This window comes from Halichoeres trimaculatus, unplaced genomic scaffold (assembly GCF_033239565.1).
Source record: "Halichoeres trimaculatus isolate MK-OKI-2021-1 unplaced genomic scaffold, fHalTri1.1 fHalTri1_scaffold_2, whole genome shotgun sequence".
Taxonomy (NCBI): domain Eukaryota; kingdom Metazoa; phylum Chordata; class Actinopteri; order Labriformes; family Labridae; genus Halichoeres; species Halichoeres trimaculatus.
In genome coordinates this window covers 33206853-33223913 of record NW_027437180.1, presented here as the reverse complement: position 1 = coordinate 33223913, position 17061 = coordinate 33206853, and the positions used below count along the sequence as shown (strand labels likewise).

At 43.6% G+C, this 17061-nt stretch overlaps 1 protein-coding gene across 14 annotated transcripts in view; it reads left to right on the top strand.

Annotated features, from left to right (window-relative positions):
• The window catches only part of nfixa (nuclear factor I/Xa), a 113077-nt gene extending 96283 nt beyond the window's left edge, over positions 1-16794 (top strand). For 7 of the 14 annotated variants that reach the window (XM_074665369.1, XM_074665364.1, XM_074665367.1 and 4 more), the window contains 5 exons: positions 1250-1378; positions 5232-5401; positions 6778-6925; positions 9071-9159; positions 13542-16794. In XM_074665369.1, the coding sequence (XP_074521470.1) occupies positions 1250-1378; positions 5232-5401; positions 6778-6925; positions 9071-9159; positions 13542-13556 (551 nt within the window). In that variant the 3' untranslated portion in view covers positions 13557-16794. The remainder of the gene's footprint in view (positions 1-1249; positions 1379-5231; positions 5402-6777; positions 6926-9070; positions 9160-13541) is intronic. The other 7 variants (XM_074665375.1, XM_074665373.1, XM_074665370.1 and 4 more) reach the window with 3 other exon arrangements.
• The last annotated feature ends 267 nt before the right edge of the window (positions 16795-17061 follow it).

Below are 17061 nucleotides of genomic sequence, written 5' to 3'. Positions count from 1 at the left end.
ACAGGGAGGGAAGGTTTTACACGCCCCCACACTCCCATAGACTTTCACACGTCTCCAGCTGGAGAACTGAGTAGGAATCGTATTTAATGCCTTGTTTGACGTGGAGGGGCCACAGAAATAGACTACAAAACAACAGTCCAAAATAAATCTTTTAAAAAGAGAATATTATCACATCACTCACTTGTTAGCGAGATTAAAAGAAAAGTTAATGGCAGAGGAACGTGTCTATTGTTTCATCAGTTAAATGTGGCAGTGTTGTTTTTTCAGATTGGTCATGTGCTTGTGCTTTCGCGTGTGCTCGGTTGTTGAGCATGTGAGTGAGTGTGTGCGAGCGAGAGATAATAACCATATTTAACATCTTATGACATTCCAATTTCATACATGTCGTCAGAGCAACGCATTGAAAAACAAGACACTGCTGCATTTTTCACAGGTTCTGCTTTGCTCTCTGGCTCCCTTGCTCCCTCGCATATTTTCATGTCTCCCACGTTCTTCTCGCCTCTCTCTTTCTCTCCCTCTGTCTCCCTCTGTCTCCTCTCTTTGTCCGTCTGCTTGTCTTTCGCACTCAGCAGCTGCCGTGTCCATACTGTACAGTGTGTGCTATTTCTGAATGAAGCCTTCTTCTCGTGCAGCCAGCCTGTGAGCTTCGCTGAAGCCAGACCACAACTAGCTGACTGTGGCTGTGTGGTGGCCGCGCTCGTACACAGAGAAAGCCTGGAGCTGGCACCTGAAAGAAAGAGAGAAAGAGATGAGAAAGAAAAACATACAGTTGCACAGTAGAGGTTATTATAGCTTCACATGTGCTTTGGCTCCATAACAAAGACCAGATTCAGATTGGCCTCAGCTATTTTTCCTATTTTCCCCTTTTTCCTTTGAAGACTTACACTTAGGCTTTGAAATACTACTCAGCCCACATTATGTGACTATAAAGCTTGGACTTGGGAGTCTTTGAGTACATCTCTGAATGAGTTATTGCGGCCTTAAGTCCTCTGATTGACTCATTGAACCTAATGGGAGTGAATGGACAACAGCCAAGAAGACATAAGCGATGCACTGCCATCAGCCGATGAGGAAATTCAACAATCTAATCAGAAAATCATGACTGTTCGAGTCCCCTTCAATAAAAATTGAATTATTTTTTAGTGTAGCTAATTAAGTAAGCAACATTTTGTTGATTAAAACAACCTCTCTCTTTTCCTCCCTCTTCCCCCCCACTTTTTTTTGTTGATCCCATTTTTTTTTTCGCCAGGACTGTCCTCGCCTGGTTCACTTAAGAAGCCGGGGAAGTTTGATTTCAACGCCCTGACTTCCCAGACGAGGTCCCCCCGCATGGCGTTCACACACCACCCGCTGCCTGTGCTGGCAGGAGTGAGACCAGGTGAGAGCCCTGCCATGAACCCAGCAACCCCCGATCCCCGTTTAATAATCTGAAACAGAGAGAGAAGGAAAGGTAGTGTCAAACTTGATCCTAGATTCATATATTCATACACCCCCAAACTCCTCTGGAAATGGAAGCAAATTCTACAACCGAGTACTTAAAAATGGTGACAAATTCCAAAAGCAAAGATAAGTCTTTCCAAAAAAAAAAAAAGACTACAGATGTAGCTGAGAATCAATATGCCTGCAGAGTTTCACCTGTCCAGTGTTTCTGCTATCATCATGGCTTGGCATAAATTTCCCCCTCTCTCTTTCAGCCTCTCTCCATCCATCCATATTTACCACCATCTTTGTGCCTGTGTGTTTTAATGATGTCATTGCATGGTACCACTGCTGCATCCATGCCTTTTTAACAGATATGCCTCATTTCTTACTGCTTCATGTGACTGTTGTAATGTTTTTACAAATCATACCTACTTGACTGGGTGTGATCATTTATTTGTACATGTTGTCAGAGCTGTAAGCTGAAGCCTACACCTAGATTTAGGCGAGAAGAACTCCAAAGAGGAGTAGTGCTTTTAATGTTGAGGTATTGTTCCACCATAGAGTCAATTTTAGGGGTGCACTGATCACAATTTCCTGGCCCATCACTGATTTTTAAAAAGCCTGACCTGCCAATACTGATTTGGGCTGATACCTATTTTTATTTTTTTTAACCGACAGCATATACCTTCTATGTTCCTATCTTATTTTATTGAAAATCATTGAACGATACCTTTAAAAAAATCTTTATGTTTTAACTTAAACAACCAATAAAGTGTCCTGAGTTTTAGGTCTCAGAGCAAAAAGCGACACAGAGAAAAAAGCGACAATGGCTGGCTGTGAGACCTTTCTGGAGGTATAAAAGATCAGTTTCATATGTAAGGATGGGCCATTCACCGATCCCCCAAAATTAAGGAAACGGCACCAATTGAGTGGCCGACGATCAACTTTTTTGTAGCATCTTAAAAAAATCTAGAAAAGCGCTCAGCATTTTGTGGTTGTCACGCAACACTTAAGTCCTACTTTGATGTCATACTCCCTTTCAGCAGACTGTCTGCTACAATTTGGTGTTAGTTGCAGGTTTGTACGATAATTTGTTACCTGAGAGTGTTGAAAAGTATTAAGACCCAGTACATATTTCATATTCCAGATCTTAGTATCCAGAATATTTCCAGGATCTGGATCATACTTTCACATCTGTCAGAAATTATGGTGACCTTGTCTTGTATTGTTTGCAAAGCAATCCGACCATTTATGGAGGAGTTACATACACATATGACGAAAACGGCCCTATCTTACAGTAATGTAGAATCCTTTTAAAAAGTCCTGGCTCCAGACGGTGATCCAGATCACCTCCAAAATGTAATCACTTCTTCCTTATCCCATTTTGAACATTTCCTGAAAATTTCATGAAGCTCTGTTAGTTACTTTTTGAGTTATGTTGTTCACAGACAAACAGACAAACTCTCCCAAACACATAAACTTCGTGGCGGAGGTAACGAGTGTTTGGAAGTTATGTTCCAGTTAAGATTTGAGTGAGAGTTTTTAACTTGACGCAGGTGTAAAATCCACTTGGAACAGGGGACAGGAAATGATACAGCGCATCCAACTATATTTATCTGTATAGCTGTTGACTTAAGTGTATCAAAACTCTCAAAGTAACATCCAAGGTCTTGTCATATTAGAGGCGCTGAGGGCAACTTGTCCTCAGAAGAGCTTTGTGGTGCTATTGGATAGCCGTCATGGTTTCTTCATCCCGAGTCAAAGAATTCCCCAAGTCTCCAGGATCTCAAGTTTGCCAACGAGTCCCTGTCGGCTGGTCTCACTTTTCAAAGGAATAGATACGTCCTCCTCTCCCTATCTCTCCCCTCTCACTCCATTTGTCTCTCAAAGGGAAGGTTTGGCCCTCAGCCAAAGCAGACCTACCACATAAAGGTCATATGGACTCGTTGCCCCCATGTTGAAATGTTTCAACTTGTGGATGCCACCGAAATAATCCACAGAAACAGCTCAGACCGGATCTCGCACCATTAAGCCGTGTTGTTTATCTGCACAAAGCAGTCCTATACCCTCCAGAGAATCCAAAGCACCAGATTGAATTTTGCATTTAAATTGATTTCCAAAATTCTCCTCTCTGTTTTATGTGCGAGTTAAAGAGGTGTGAGGCACTGGCTTAGGTTTCTTTGTTCCCACGACTAACTTCTCACACTTCTCAAACTGTGTGTGGACTGTTGGCGGAGAAGTTTACATGTAATGGGGAGGCCGTAATGAGACAGTGTTTACAGATTGTGTATCGGTGCATTTGCTCACGTACACACAGATATACACACTCCCAAACACATGCGCGCATGTGTAAATTTACACTCTTGTGGAGGACTCTCTGTGCTAAAATGGCTGCCATCCAAATGGAATGTCCCTCGGAGGCCTTGGTTCTATAAAGAGACTGGAGGATGACGGGAGGGAGGGAAGGAGAGGGATGAAAAGAGAAATGGGGTAGACAGAGAGGGGGAAGAAGCAGTTAGCAATCATGGATGGAGCTGTTAGCTGTATAGGTCTAGTGAGTGTAGGTGTTCAGGGGTGAGAACTGCTTGGTTTATGTCCTGTTTTTGGCTCGGGCTGACATGGAGAGCTGCCAGATTGACTGTTGTCTGATTATGCCAGTCTGGAGAGTCCACCATTGTGACGGTGATTATACACAAAAACATACAAAGACACATGAAGCTGCTGCAGACATCGCAGCACATTCTCACTGACAGGCTGTAAAAACAGACACTGGCCAAGCCACAGGCAGAGATGTATAAAATTCACAGTTAAATTCAAGCAACACAAACCCAAACACAATGAGATGGCCACACCAAAACACAAAGTTTCAACAAACAGGCGCTCACACACTTGGTGGGTTTAGCATACACAAGAGATTGTAGGTGACAGACATAATCACAGATGCTTGTTCGCCAGGCTCCCCTCACCTAGCAGCTTGCTTCTTTAGTTTGGTGTGCCAAATTGCCAAAGCCATAGAATCTCAGCACAAGACAGACAGTTGAGCTGTGTGTGTGTGTGTGTACGTGTGTGTGTGGTTGGCTGGGTAGCTAGCTGGCTGGCTGACTAATGTCTCCGGGAGGCGTTTTGTGGTCGGTCGGGAGCGGAGGGGAGATTCTCTCTCAAGCTTCAAACTACTGGGCAGAACCGCACAGCAAGGATATGCAGCTGATTGATTACACATCACCGACAAGCAATAAAACAAAAGTGGAAAGACCGAGTGTGTGTGCACGCGTGCATGTGTGTGGCTCTGTCAAACCCCACTGGTTTGTGTATGAGTGTGTGTTTGAGAGGGAAAGTGAACCAGAGCAGAAGGTAGAAAATACTGTAACATACCAGTGTGTATGGGACTGTGAAAGTGTGTGTGTTTGTGTGTGTGTGTATGGGATGCCAGGCTTACCAGAGGTACAGAGAAATCTAGAGGGCTGTTTATAAAATGAATGGGTCCAGATGTTTCCCAATGGCCAGGGATAATGCAAGTCATTTGTAAGCAGAAACAGCTTCAGCCAGTCAACCACAAGCAAATGTTGCAGCTATTTTCTATGTTGGGACAATAATAGGCCTGAGCAGCACCCTGCTCTGTAAAGCCAACTGTGTTAAATGTTTGCATGTCTTTGTATACTATCATAGGTGTGCATGTTAATTCACAAATGTCAGAGTTGTGTTATTGTTGTCGAGATTTCTCATTTTATTTTTCCCAAATTTGGTTTTCTTCCGTTTTCTCCTCTCACTCCTTTTCCTTCTTTCCTTTCCCGTTCCTCGTCTCTTCTCAGGGAGTCCCCGTGCCTCAGCCTCAGCCCTGCACTTCCCCTCCTCCTCTATCATCCAGCAGTCCAGCCCGTACTTCACCCACCCCACCATACGCTACCACCACCACCAGGACCCGCTCAAGGAGTTTGTGCAGTTCGTGTGCACCGATGGCACAGGACAGCCTAGCGCACAGGTAAGTGCTCTGTGTGTGGAAAAGAAAAAGTTCGGGGGGGCTCTGAAGTGAAAGATGACAGGATAGAGAGGAAGGCACTTACTGAATGGTCAGTGTAGTTTTATGAAACTGGGAGCAGGAGGAGTCAATTGAGGCGCAAAGAGGTCGTCGAATTCATTTGGGCCTTAAGTGAAGATCCTCTTCCCAAAGGTAAGGAAGATGATCTCATGATAAAAACAAAAACATCTGAAAAATAACAATTTTCTTTTCATATATTTCCACAATCATGTCAATTGTGAGAAAGATGTCCACATAGCTGGATATGTTACAAGCAAGTAAGGCATGGATGAGACTGGCAGGGGCGGGGCTTATTCTGGATGTATCATAAAGCTCAATAATCAAGTTGCTTTTAAAGCTAGACTTCCAAGAGTTATTTTATGTGGTGTTTCTTTTTCTATCACGACACCTCTATCTTCAAATTTCGAGGAAGCTCGAGTAAAAAACAATCGGGGGGTCTTGGCACGAGAGTCACGCCTCAGATGAAGTTGTGGAAGCTAGAAGGAAACTCAGTGCAGGAGTTTACTGGAACCAAAAAAAGAGGGACACAGCTCAGACTTTCTGGAGGTGTCGTGGGCCTGATTCAAAACATCAGCAAAGAGCGATGATGTCCCCTCGGTAACCCTGATTCTTCCCACACTCACTCATCCTGATCTTTAAAACTAGAATTTCCAAACATCTCTGTGTAGGCACACTGTTCAGCTAACTGTCAGCTGGTTGTGGGGATATCTCAGAGTTATTTTACTCTTTACCTGGGTGCTGGTAGCACTGTAAACCTCTACGGCAACCTTGGCCTTGTGAGCAACTTTGAAACCACGAATCTCGCCCCTTTTCGTGGCCTTATCCTGTTGTCTCATCGTCCTACTGAGAGCACACAGCCTTATTTGTGAAATCCACTTTGCACACACTGGCACAAATAGACACTCTCCTCATGGCTTATTTTTTATTCCTTTCTTTTTTGAAGATTCTTACAGAGCACGAAAATAACTTTCCATGAAGACAACCCCGTTTTTCTCTTCCCCCTTGTTCTCGTTTTGAAGACGACTTTCATCACTTTCTCATGTTTTATTTCCCCCTCCCCCCTTTTTTAACCTTTTTGATGTTTTTCACGTTTTCTTTGTTGATGATGTGAGTTTGATGATCGCACTTGATCCTGTGTGTCTGAGTTGGTCTGAGTATTTGGCTCTGTATGTACTGCATCTGTCAATATTTGAGTGTCTTGCCCTTACATGCAACTTTGTGTGGGTGTGTGTGTGTGTGCGTGTGTGTGTCTGAAACCCTGTGCACTGTATATTCTCGGGGTGTGTCCTGCTCACCCTGTCTGTATGGTCCGTCTGCAGCCTAATGGAGGTGGCCAGAGCAAAATGCCGGGCTCCTTCCTGCTGCCCCCGCCACCCCCAGTGGCACGTCCTGTGCCCCTCCCCATGCCCGACTCTAAAATCATCAGCACGCCCACTGACGGCGGACTCAGCTCACCCGCATCTCCGTGTAAGTCACCCCCCACTCCCACTCCCCTCCACAAACCCCCATCACTCCCCCAGTCTCCCCACAGATTTTCAGAGAGGTCAATCCGAACCAAACTTAGGCTCCACTAGTTTTCCTTAAGACTGCAGCTAATCTGTCCGAAGTTTGTTAGCCAGAGCAGAAGCAGCCTTTCCAGACGTCCCAGCAGAGCCCTACACTTCGGCCTTTTTCCACTTTGTGTAAAAGAAACGTTGAGAGCTGGGACTTCTACAAAAGCTGCTTCTGTTCACCATCTAATGTCTACTTCCAGTTATACTCAGCAGCCCCAGGACATTCACTTCTATGTTATTCATCACCTCATGGACTGTGCCGTCACTGTGCAGTTCATCACTAGCAAAACCCAATTCTGTCGAGGCATAAGCCACGCCTTTGCCAAACCATAGAACTTCTTTCAGCTCCTCCTCTGAAATTCAACCTTCTCTTCTCTCTTCAAGCCAATGCAAACCTCCTTCACCTTTTCTCATCCTTCTTTTTACGCTCTCTTTTTCTGTCTCTCCGGTGTTTAGTTTCCTGCAAGCACCACAAGAGGCAGTGTAGTTTCTCTTTCTACTTTTTTGAAGTGTTTTGTAGTCTTGGGGGAGCAAAGCAGAGCAGGGCCCAGCGCACGTTGCCTCTGTAGCTGCAAGCCTTTGATCGATGCAGACTTTGCATGTGTGTCTGCAACAGCGGCAATACAATCTCCCCCCTTCTCTCCTTTTCTTTTTTTGCCTTCTCCTTTTCTTTATTTGATATATTCTCACATCCTCCTTTTCTTTGTTTCTGTTTTCCCTTTATTTCTCTCTTTTTCTTTTAAGGGAACAAAATTAGGGCAGTTGGCGTGGACTCCAAAAAAACATCATGCCCCACTTTTACCCACCCAATCCCCTCGCCACTTTCACACAAATCTCACAACAATTAAAAATTGAGAACAACAAAAAACATGAGAATCACAGCATAACAAGAACAAGCGAGTCTCTAAACATGAATGATACAATCTTATCAAACCTGTCTAATTAGTGTGTAACTGGGGGAGCAGGAGAGAGGAGTGTCATCGGGGAGCAGTGAGGCTTTGCTTGGTCCCACCCAGACGGGTGAGGTGTGAGAGTCGGGCCACGGGAGAGGCACACCGAGAGGGGGCACTGGATGGAGCAACGGAGGCACCTTCTCCTCCTTTTGTTATTAATTTTTCTTCTCTTCCTGTCCTTTCAACCCTTTCTCCCCTTCCAACTCTTTCAGATCGACGTGTCACTTTATTATTTATTTATATGAACATCTATATAAATAAATATCCTACTTTTCCTCTTTTTTTCTCATTCCAGTGACTGTTATCACTGTGTTTTTTACCCCCTCTAATTTTGTCTCTGATTTATGAGATTTCTCAGTTACAGTCATTAAAGCACACACACACACACACATATGCATACACACACACCATACTGCTATATTCTCACCCTCAGTCATGCATCACTTTCCAGCCCTGTCACTTTCACCCCCATACATCCCCATGATCTCCCCAACCTCGATGAAATCATGCACAGTAAAAAGTTGAACTCAGCCGCCATATTTGGAGTCCAGTGAGCACAACTGCCCTAAATTTGACCCTATGACATCACAGAGTGGTGTCACTTTTTAGGTGAGATGCTCCTCTTAATCTGTCGAACACGAGCGGAGCTTTTATTACCACTGGTGATGAATAGACTTCCTCCACTGGTCCGATTTGATAGTCCACAGAGAGTCCTCGGTGGTTTTCTATGATTAAGGTGGCTTGTAACTGAGGCCAGGGGCTGCTGAGGAGCGTCTGTGACTAACACTGCAGCCATATTTGGGGGAATAGTTTCCTTTATGTTAGGGCTAATCCTTGTAACCTGGTGTTAACCACAGAAGGAAAACATGAGCTGCCCATAAAATGAACAATCATCTGTGTGACTAATCGGTCATCAGGTCATCCCTGACCCTTATTTTTTTAGCCAGTAGTCCGTTTAATAGTGATTTATCCTCCTAGCCTTAGCAAGTTAGTGTCATTTTAAATAAATAGAGATAACGCTAGTGAGAGCATCAAACTGTAGTATGAGCTGGGTGTGTATGTGTGTGTGTAAAAGCATGTACACACTTGTCTCTCTCTGTTTATAGCATACTCCACGCCAGGCTCCACAGCTCCCAACCGGTTTGTCGGCATCGGAACACGGGACAACTTTCTGAATATCCCCCAGCAGACTCAGGTACCCCGCCAACCTCCCTCATTTGATTAACATCCACCCATCCACCTTTCCTTCCACTCCCCCCTCTCCTCCTCTTCCTCCTTCTCCTCCTCATCCTCTGTTTTTATGTCTTTTCCTCCCCTGTCCCTCATCACCCACTGCAAGTGTGACAGTGCTCCGTTACTGTAGGCACCTTCGGGCTTAAAGGGACAAGCATGTCATTCAGAGTGAAGGCCGTGATACAGAAGGAGTACTGGTACAATGCCTTCAGTGCATTCAGTGATTCAGCCCGTCACTGGTTTGAAGATTTGGACACTGAGGATTGAAATGACATCTGTAGTCATTCATAACTCCAAATCATTTTATTGAATTGGGAAGGAAAATCCAACTTGCATTCCTTTTCTGAGCGTTTAACCATCCTCACTGACGAGACAAGTGAACGTAGCTTTGATAAAGATGAATCTGTCAACACGAAGGCTGAGCTGCTGATAAAAGAAGAGGGTTGTCACTGATTCAAGTTCATGAAAGTGCACAGTTTATATTTTAAGACATCTTCAGGTCTCGGAGTAAGGGGTCAGACCCCTGATGAAAAGCATTGAACTGCCTCAAACTAGAAGGTCTCAGAGAAAAACCTAACCAGGTCTACAGATCTTATTCAGCAGGGAACACATAAATTCCCAGATATCTATCTACTTATGTGTAACTTATTGTTTCAATCCTTACCTTAACTTTTTTTTACGTCCCATAACTACTCTTAACATGCACAATCCCTGGCGTCAAGCCACTTGCACGATCAAACCCCTTACGGCCTCCACAGAATAAAAGGTCCTTCGCATGCTTATTGGTCTAAAGTCTGACACATTAAAGAGGTTTTCCAGAGACCTGATGTTCGTCTGGGGTCTGACACCTCACTCTGAGACCAAACAGGAGCACAAGAAGAGCTTCACACTTCAGGAACACAGTAGGATACGACTGAAAGAATCTAGTAAACCATGGACTTTGTTTCTTGATTGTTTTGTTAAACGATTTCCAGATCAAGAACAAACTTTGAACCCTAATACATTGTGAAACGAGTTAAATCCAGTGTAAAAGCCTCTTACGCTGAAAGTCCTTTGTGAAAATGTTGTGCTCTTTCTCTTGTACTTTTCAACACCTTAAAAACAGCTATCTCTGAAATCCTTTAAGAACATAAATATCACACGCGTGAGGAATTACCAATCAAGTGTTTGCATCTTGCCCACCTACGTTGACACAGAGTTGCCCGTGTATCAAGGCCTTTGGTTTTCGTATTGGTTTACAGTGTCTGTACCACAGTAGTTTCCCCACAATGAGTGTTCGCAGTGCCAGTTAGTTTCAGCTCCAGCAGTGTTGATTTATCTCTGCTCAGACCCACAGTGTGCATTAGTGCAGCGTGTGAGGCCAGTAGTGAACTACATTGTGGTTTCAGCTTTGGCTGCGCTCTGCCACTGGGCTGCAGTGTCTTGGGCCTCCTCCATCACCAACACAACTTTTCTCATTAGGGGCTAACCGCACCTGCCTGCAGCCAACTCGGCTCTCCTGTCCTCCCCACACATGGAAACAATCTGCATTCCTCTTCAGCACAGCTCTGCTCGGCTGTTCTCAACGCCCCCCACTGCCCTCCCTTTTCTCTCCCTCCCTCCTTCACCCATCCTGCTCCCTCTAGTATTTTCAAACTCCCCACCTGCACCACTTTTGCACAGATGTAGCCTTGGCACTGAGGGGGCATGGACACGCAAGCACATGCACTTAAACCGCCAAACTCTTGCCCCTGGTTCTCACCTCTGAGGAGCAGAGGTGCAGCAGGAACAGCAGCTCTAAATTCTGCTGCTTGTGTTTAGCAGATATTATTTAAAACCGTCCACTTGAAACATTCCTCGGGGTTTAAAGCACGCGTTGAAGAACGTGGGTTTTGACCGCTCTCCGTTAGCTGAGCCTAGTAGGTCAGTAAAGACCCCAGCCAGAGTGAGTAACCAAGGTCTCTGCCTGTCCTGCTGTTCTCTGGCATATGGAGAGGTTCAGACGATGGCCCTGCCAACCCGCCTCGCCGCCTGTTAGCCAACTAGCCAAGACAGAGGGAGAGAGTCTTCCTGCTGCTGTCAGGACAAGAAGCAGAGAAAAGCTGGTCTGAGGAGCTCTCTGGTGGTGAGAGCTCAGCTTTGCAGGAAGAAAAAGAGGGATAGAGAAGAAGAAAGCGGGACGGGTCGGAAAAAAAGTGGGAAGGACGGGGAGAAATGGAGGGAAAAAAGAGAGAGGGAGTTAGTCGAAGCTCGCTGCACTCCACAGTCACGTCCCGGCTGTCTGGTTGCCCGCAGCAACCAGACATGATGTCATAGGCAGTTGAACTTGGACTTGAAGGGGGGTTAGAGAGAGGGGGTCACTTTCCACTGCCAAGGATTACACTGAGAGAAGCAGAGGGAGAGGAGCAGAGGAGCCAAGAGGAGGAGTTATCTGCAAACACTGAAGAATCATGGGTAGGAAGGAGGGAGAGGGGGGTTAAAACTCTCTCCTGGGTTGCTAGAACGGGGGACAACACAGAGTTAGCTGTTAAAGGTGGGGTGATTTGCTGCTCTCCCCGGGCAGAGGACTGAGGAATGTCAGCAGCAGCCAGAACAGCTCAGCCTGTGCCAAAGTCTCCACTCTGCCCTCTTATCAAACCCAGAAACCGGATCCCTGGAGTAGCTGCCCTCAATAGCTTTACAGTGTAGCCTGAGACCACTCGGGCTCACAGAGCAGAGGCATATTAAGAGGATCACTTTACATGTAAACTGGCAGCGCATGACAGAGCAGTTACACTCCCGTGTTTGCTCACTGGAAAGCTATTCAGGCCGGAAACAAAAACTGCTGCTCTAATGCTATTTAAAGCTCCCAAATAACACCAGAGTGTTTTTTATGAGTCAAAACTCCAGAGTCAGCGCTCTTAAAACAGCGAGCGGTAAAGTTGAGGTGGTAACTTTTTTGACACTCTGTGGGACAGCAACGCTCAGCAGGAAGGGAAGGTAGAAAAGGAGGGAAAGGGAGCCACCTAGTGGATGAAGAGGTCTCAGACTCACTCACCCAAAAACAGAAACTGGAGTCGCCTCGCTACTGATTGGACAGATTTTAATCCTGAGAAGTTCATCCATGGATAGATAAGGGGTTTTTTGTTGGTACACTGCAAAAAAATGAAATCTCATCATGTGTTTTTGTCTTATTCTCAGTAAAAATGTCTTTTTAGACTCAATATGAGCCACATTCACCTGACCAGTCAAAATGTCTGATTTACTTGTTACAGGTAGTTTAGACCTCATTTTTGTCTTAAAATAACTTGAAATAAAACATTTTTCTGGACTGGTCAGGTATATTTGGCTCATATTGAGTCTAAAAAGACATTTCCACTCAAAACAAAAGAAAAACTCTTGATAACATTTCAGTTTTTTTGCAGGAAAAGAGGACACACTTCAAAAAACTGAAGTCTTATCAAGTGTTTTTCTCTTGTTTTAAGCAAAAATATCTTTTTAGGCTTAATATGAGCCACATTCACCTGACCAGTCTAGAAAAACATCTTGTTTTTAAGTTATTTAAGACAAAATGAGGTCTGAATTGCTTGTAACAAGCTAAAAAATCTGCCAATAGAACAAGAGAAAAGTAACTTGTATTAAGACCTCTTTTTTGTCTTCAAATAACTTGAAACTGGACATTTCTTGACCGATTAAGTGACTGTAGCTCATATCAAGTGTGATAAGACAACTTTTACTCAAAATAAGAGAAAAACTCTTGATACCAATTTAGTTTTTTGCAGGAAAAGAGGACACACTTCAAAAAACTGAAATCTTATAAAGAGTTTTTGTCTTATTTTAATTAGAAAATGTCTTTCTAGACTCAATACGATCCTCATTTTCCTGATCAGTCTAGAAAAATGTCTTGTTTCAAGTTATTTAAGACAAAATGAGGTCTGAATTTCTTGTAACAAAAAAAAATCTGCCAGTGGAACGAGAGACAAGTTACTTGTATCAAGACCTCATTTTTGTCATTAAGTAACTTGAAACTAGACATTTTTTGACCAATCAAGTGAGTGTGGCTCATATCAAGTGTGATAAGACAACTTTTACTTAAAATAAGACAAAAACACTTGATAAGATTTCAGTTTTGCAGTGCACAGATTAGAAACAAAACTGTTGAAGTAAAAACGTTCAGCTGTTTGTTGATATCTTCTCTGTAACGGCATGTTTTGGAAAATGTGTGTTCACATCTTTTACAGTTTGTTATGCCCTCACTTTTACCTTCTTTATTCATACTTGTTCATAGGTGCTGTTTTTCCACTTTCTGTGTTACAATCTGCTGTTTAAACCTGATTCAGTTCAACAGACTAATCAGACTAATCCTCATTCTTTTCTCCTCCACAGTCCTGGTTCCTCTGACATGGCCTCTCTGAATCAAGAGCTAAAATTGTGTCATGAAAATTGGAAATGTAGGGAAAAAAAACACACCACGGCTGATTAGGAGCAGACTGCTGACACTAAAAGGTTTTTCTCTCTCGCCAACACTATTCAAAGTTATACTACAGAACCCCCCACCCGCCCCTAGACACCCCACCCCAATCCTACGAGGACCCAGCTCAACATGATCCAAACGAACGATCGTCCCGCTTCATGCAGGAGGCTTCAATGAGATTGAGTGGACAGATTCAGAATGCAAGGAGGAAGAGGAAGACTGGGAACTGTCTCACACCACAAACGCCGGAAGGAAACCCAACATGGAAAACTGACAAATGACCAATTCTACATTTGTTTTTGTTTTTTTTTTAAGATTTTTTTTTTTCATTTTGTTGTCTCCACAATGAAACTCCATGCATTGGCTTGGAGATCCAAAAACTAAAGAAGAGGTAAAAGAGAGAAGTCGGGTGTGTAGTGAAAAACAGTCACCCCACAACACACCTCTAAATCTGTGTGTTTAACCGCTCAGCTCTCTTCTAGGTGCATACTCCCACCTGACTCCCCCTCCACCACCAGGGTCCAGACACAGACCACAGCCTCACACCTGTGTGCCGCCACGCTCTGACTCCTCCATCGCTTAGCCCTGAGCCTTTTCTTTTTTTATATCCTTTTTTTCTTTTTCATTTCTGATTGGCCAATCCTGGTGACGCCATCAGATGGCGATCACACATATGCACTAAGTGGCTGGTCTTTGTTTACCTGTCAGAGAATCAGGGCGGAGAAGCGATAGCCATGAGGCGAGTGTAAGTAAGTGAACACACGACAGACAGTCATAACACTAACTCTACATGTGCTCTTTCGTCCCCTCACCTATGCACTATTAATTTTGAATAAGGGATGAACAGTACTGCACATCGATGGTCAGACGAGCGATTAGAGGAGTGAGTCAGGGCCGAGTGTCACCGCAGAGATGAGGCTGTGCTCACATGAAAGTCTGGACCCTGAAACTCACAGCAGCCACACACACACACACACACACACACATACACATGCTTGCTTGCATCCCATGCAAACAGACCTACTCTTTCAGATCAGCCTGTCAAACAACCAGTGCATCGACTCATCCTGTTATTTTTCCTTACATAGGATTTATTTCACAGAAATGCACACGCAGCATCCGCTTCATAATATTAGCATTCAGTTTGTGTTCCAGTAGGTGTTTTCTTGCGATTTCCTTTTTTTGTGCTGGATTTGGTTTTGGTTTTGTCTCACTTGGATTGTTTTAACTTTTTTTCTTGCATGTCATAACACTTTTTTTGCTTCAGTTTTCAGTAACACATTAAGTATCACGCTAATAACAGATTTCAACAAAAGAGCAGCAGTTTCTCAAATCTCTCACCTATGGACAGCACAGTAACAACAGCCCATCACATGCCACCCTTGCATTGCTTTACCCTGTATCCTTTAGTCCAGACACAGGAAAACCCAGAGGAGGACAAACACACATGCACACACACATATACACACACATGCACATTGAAAACGCACACTGACACCACCAACAGGACATTAAACGATAAAGGGAAGCCTTTATATTTGGTTCTCCAAACTGCCTTTGTTAATGGTTTTTCATTCACTTAAGATTTTTTTTAAAATTTGAGATTATTTTCTTTGTAAATGTTCACATTTGAAATTGCTATTGGTTTTCTTTCTCATCATGACACAATCCAACAAAAGCCGACCTCACAAAATAACTGGACTGCCTAGCTGTTGGTTCTGTTTTGCAGGGATTGTAAACAGGTCTGAGGCCCTGTTCTCAGCCTCTCTAGTAACATTAGCTCTATGTACTAAAACCATATATCAAGTCTATAACAATATATGAAAGTGCCTCTGTATTCCCTTCATGCAATTAGTAATAAAGTGACTTCAGGTTCTCTTCCCACATATAAGCTAAAGCTACAGGGAGTGGTAGCGTTGGTGCATGTGGAAACCATTGGCCGAGGACAGATCTTTATAGAGGACTGCAAACTTTTTTTCTTTTATTTTGTAAAGACAGAGAGAGAGAGATCTTATACATATATATTTATGATATATGCTCCTTTTTAACTTTTACTACATGAGCTGGTTGGCAGTCTAGTTATTTTCTGAACTCTCACCTCCCTTTTCACCCCCCCACCCTCCACGACTTGTTTCAGTAACATCACCTTACTGTTACCAGTGCGGATCAAACGACACACACCATCGCCGTCTGCAGCACAGGATTATAATACCTAGATAAACATGTCAAAAATCGACAGTAGGTTTGAAGAAAAAAAAAGTGTTTGTTTTTTGATGGAAAGTATTATTATTGAAAATATGTGTCGATTGAGCCACGTGCAATGCATTGGGTAGATCATTGTGTTTGTCTGTTAGAGATTTTTAAGAAAGCTACAAGAAAAGAGAAAAAAAATGTATTTGTTTCAAGTCCGTAAGCTCCAGGACTCTAAACTAGAGGGCCATGAAAAATCCTAGTCTTTGTAAGTTGGGGGTATTTGTTTTTATTTCCTTTGTCTCTTTTTTTAATGTTTTATGTGTAATCAGTTGTTTATAAAAATGTGGGAGGGCTGAAGGAAAAAAAATCTACAGAACTTGAGGAAATAAATTCTCTATCATCAGATAAAAACCTGGTGCTTTAACACTATAAAGTACATTCATACCTATTGTAAATGAATGGTGATGAACAAAATTAACAGACCGTTTAGGAAACAGCATTATTCCTCTCTCTATTTTTATTCTTCTTCTATTTGTATCCAGCGGGGGGAGAGGTTCCTGGTCCTTAAGGTTGTGACACAAAAGGCATTTCGGTTCAACCTTTAGAAAAGAAAAAAAAGAAGTAACAAACCTATAACTAAACCCGTGCACTGCCTGAAACTCACCAGCAGAAAAAAAAACAACAACCCTCCCAGTTTAATCCTTTTCCTCATAAACACACGACAAGTTCCTCCCTGTTCTGTGAGAGATGCTTCACACGCAGAAATCTTTTCTACACGTCACCCTGGTATGCTTCTGAATCTGCAGCAGTATCTAACTTAGCCAGTTGTGGATGGAGAGAGTATTGGTTAAATAAAGGTGAAGGTAAAGAGTAAAATGTGCTTAAGTGGTAGAAATCTGACCCATGTCTGAAGCAGGCAGCAAGGTGAGCCTCCCCCCTGTTCCACCCCCTCCTCTGTAAATGACTCTTTAGTGCTTGTGCTGTAGTGTATAGTTTCCCAGCAGTTAAAGGTTGTCCCTTAAAAGTGCCTTTTGTTCACAGACTCCATTTTGTAATCCAGATCGCCCCCTTTTTTTTCCAAATGGCTCGAGGTAGCAAGTTGTCCCTGAGTGCCGCACGGAGGCAAAAAAACAAACAAAAAGCCATCGCCGATTCAGCGCTTGGGGACAACTTCTTTTCCTCTGCCTTTGAAATGAATCCCTTTCACCGTACCTCCCCTGTACCCTCTCTTCCTTTTCA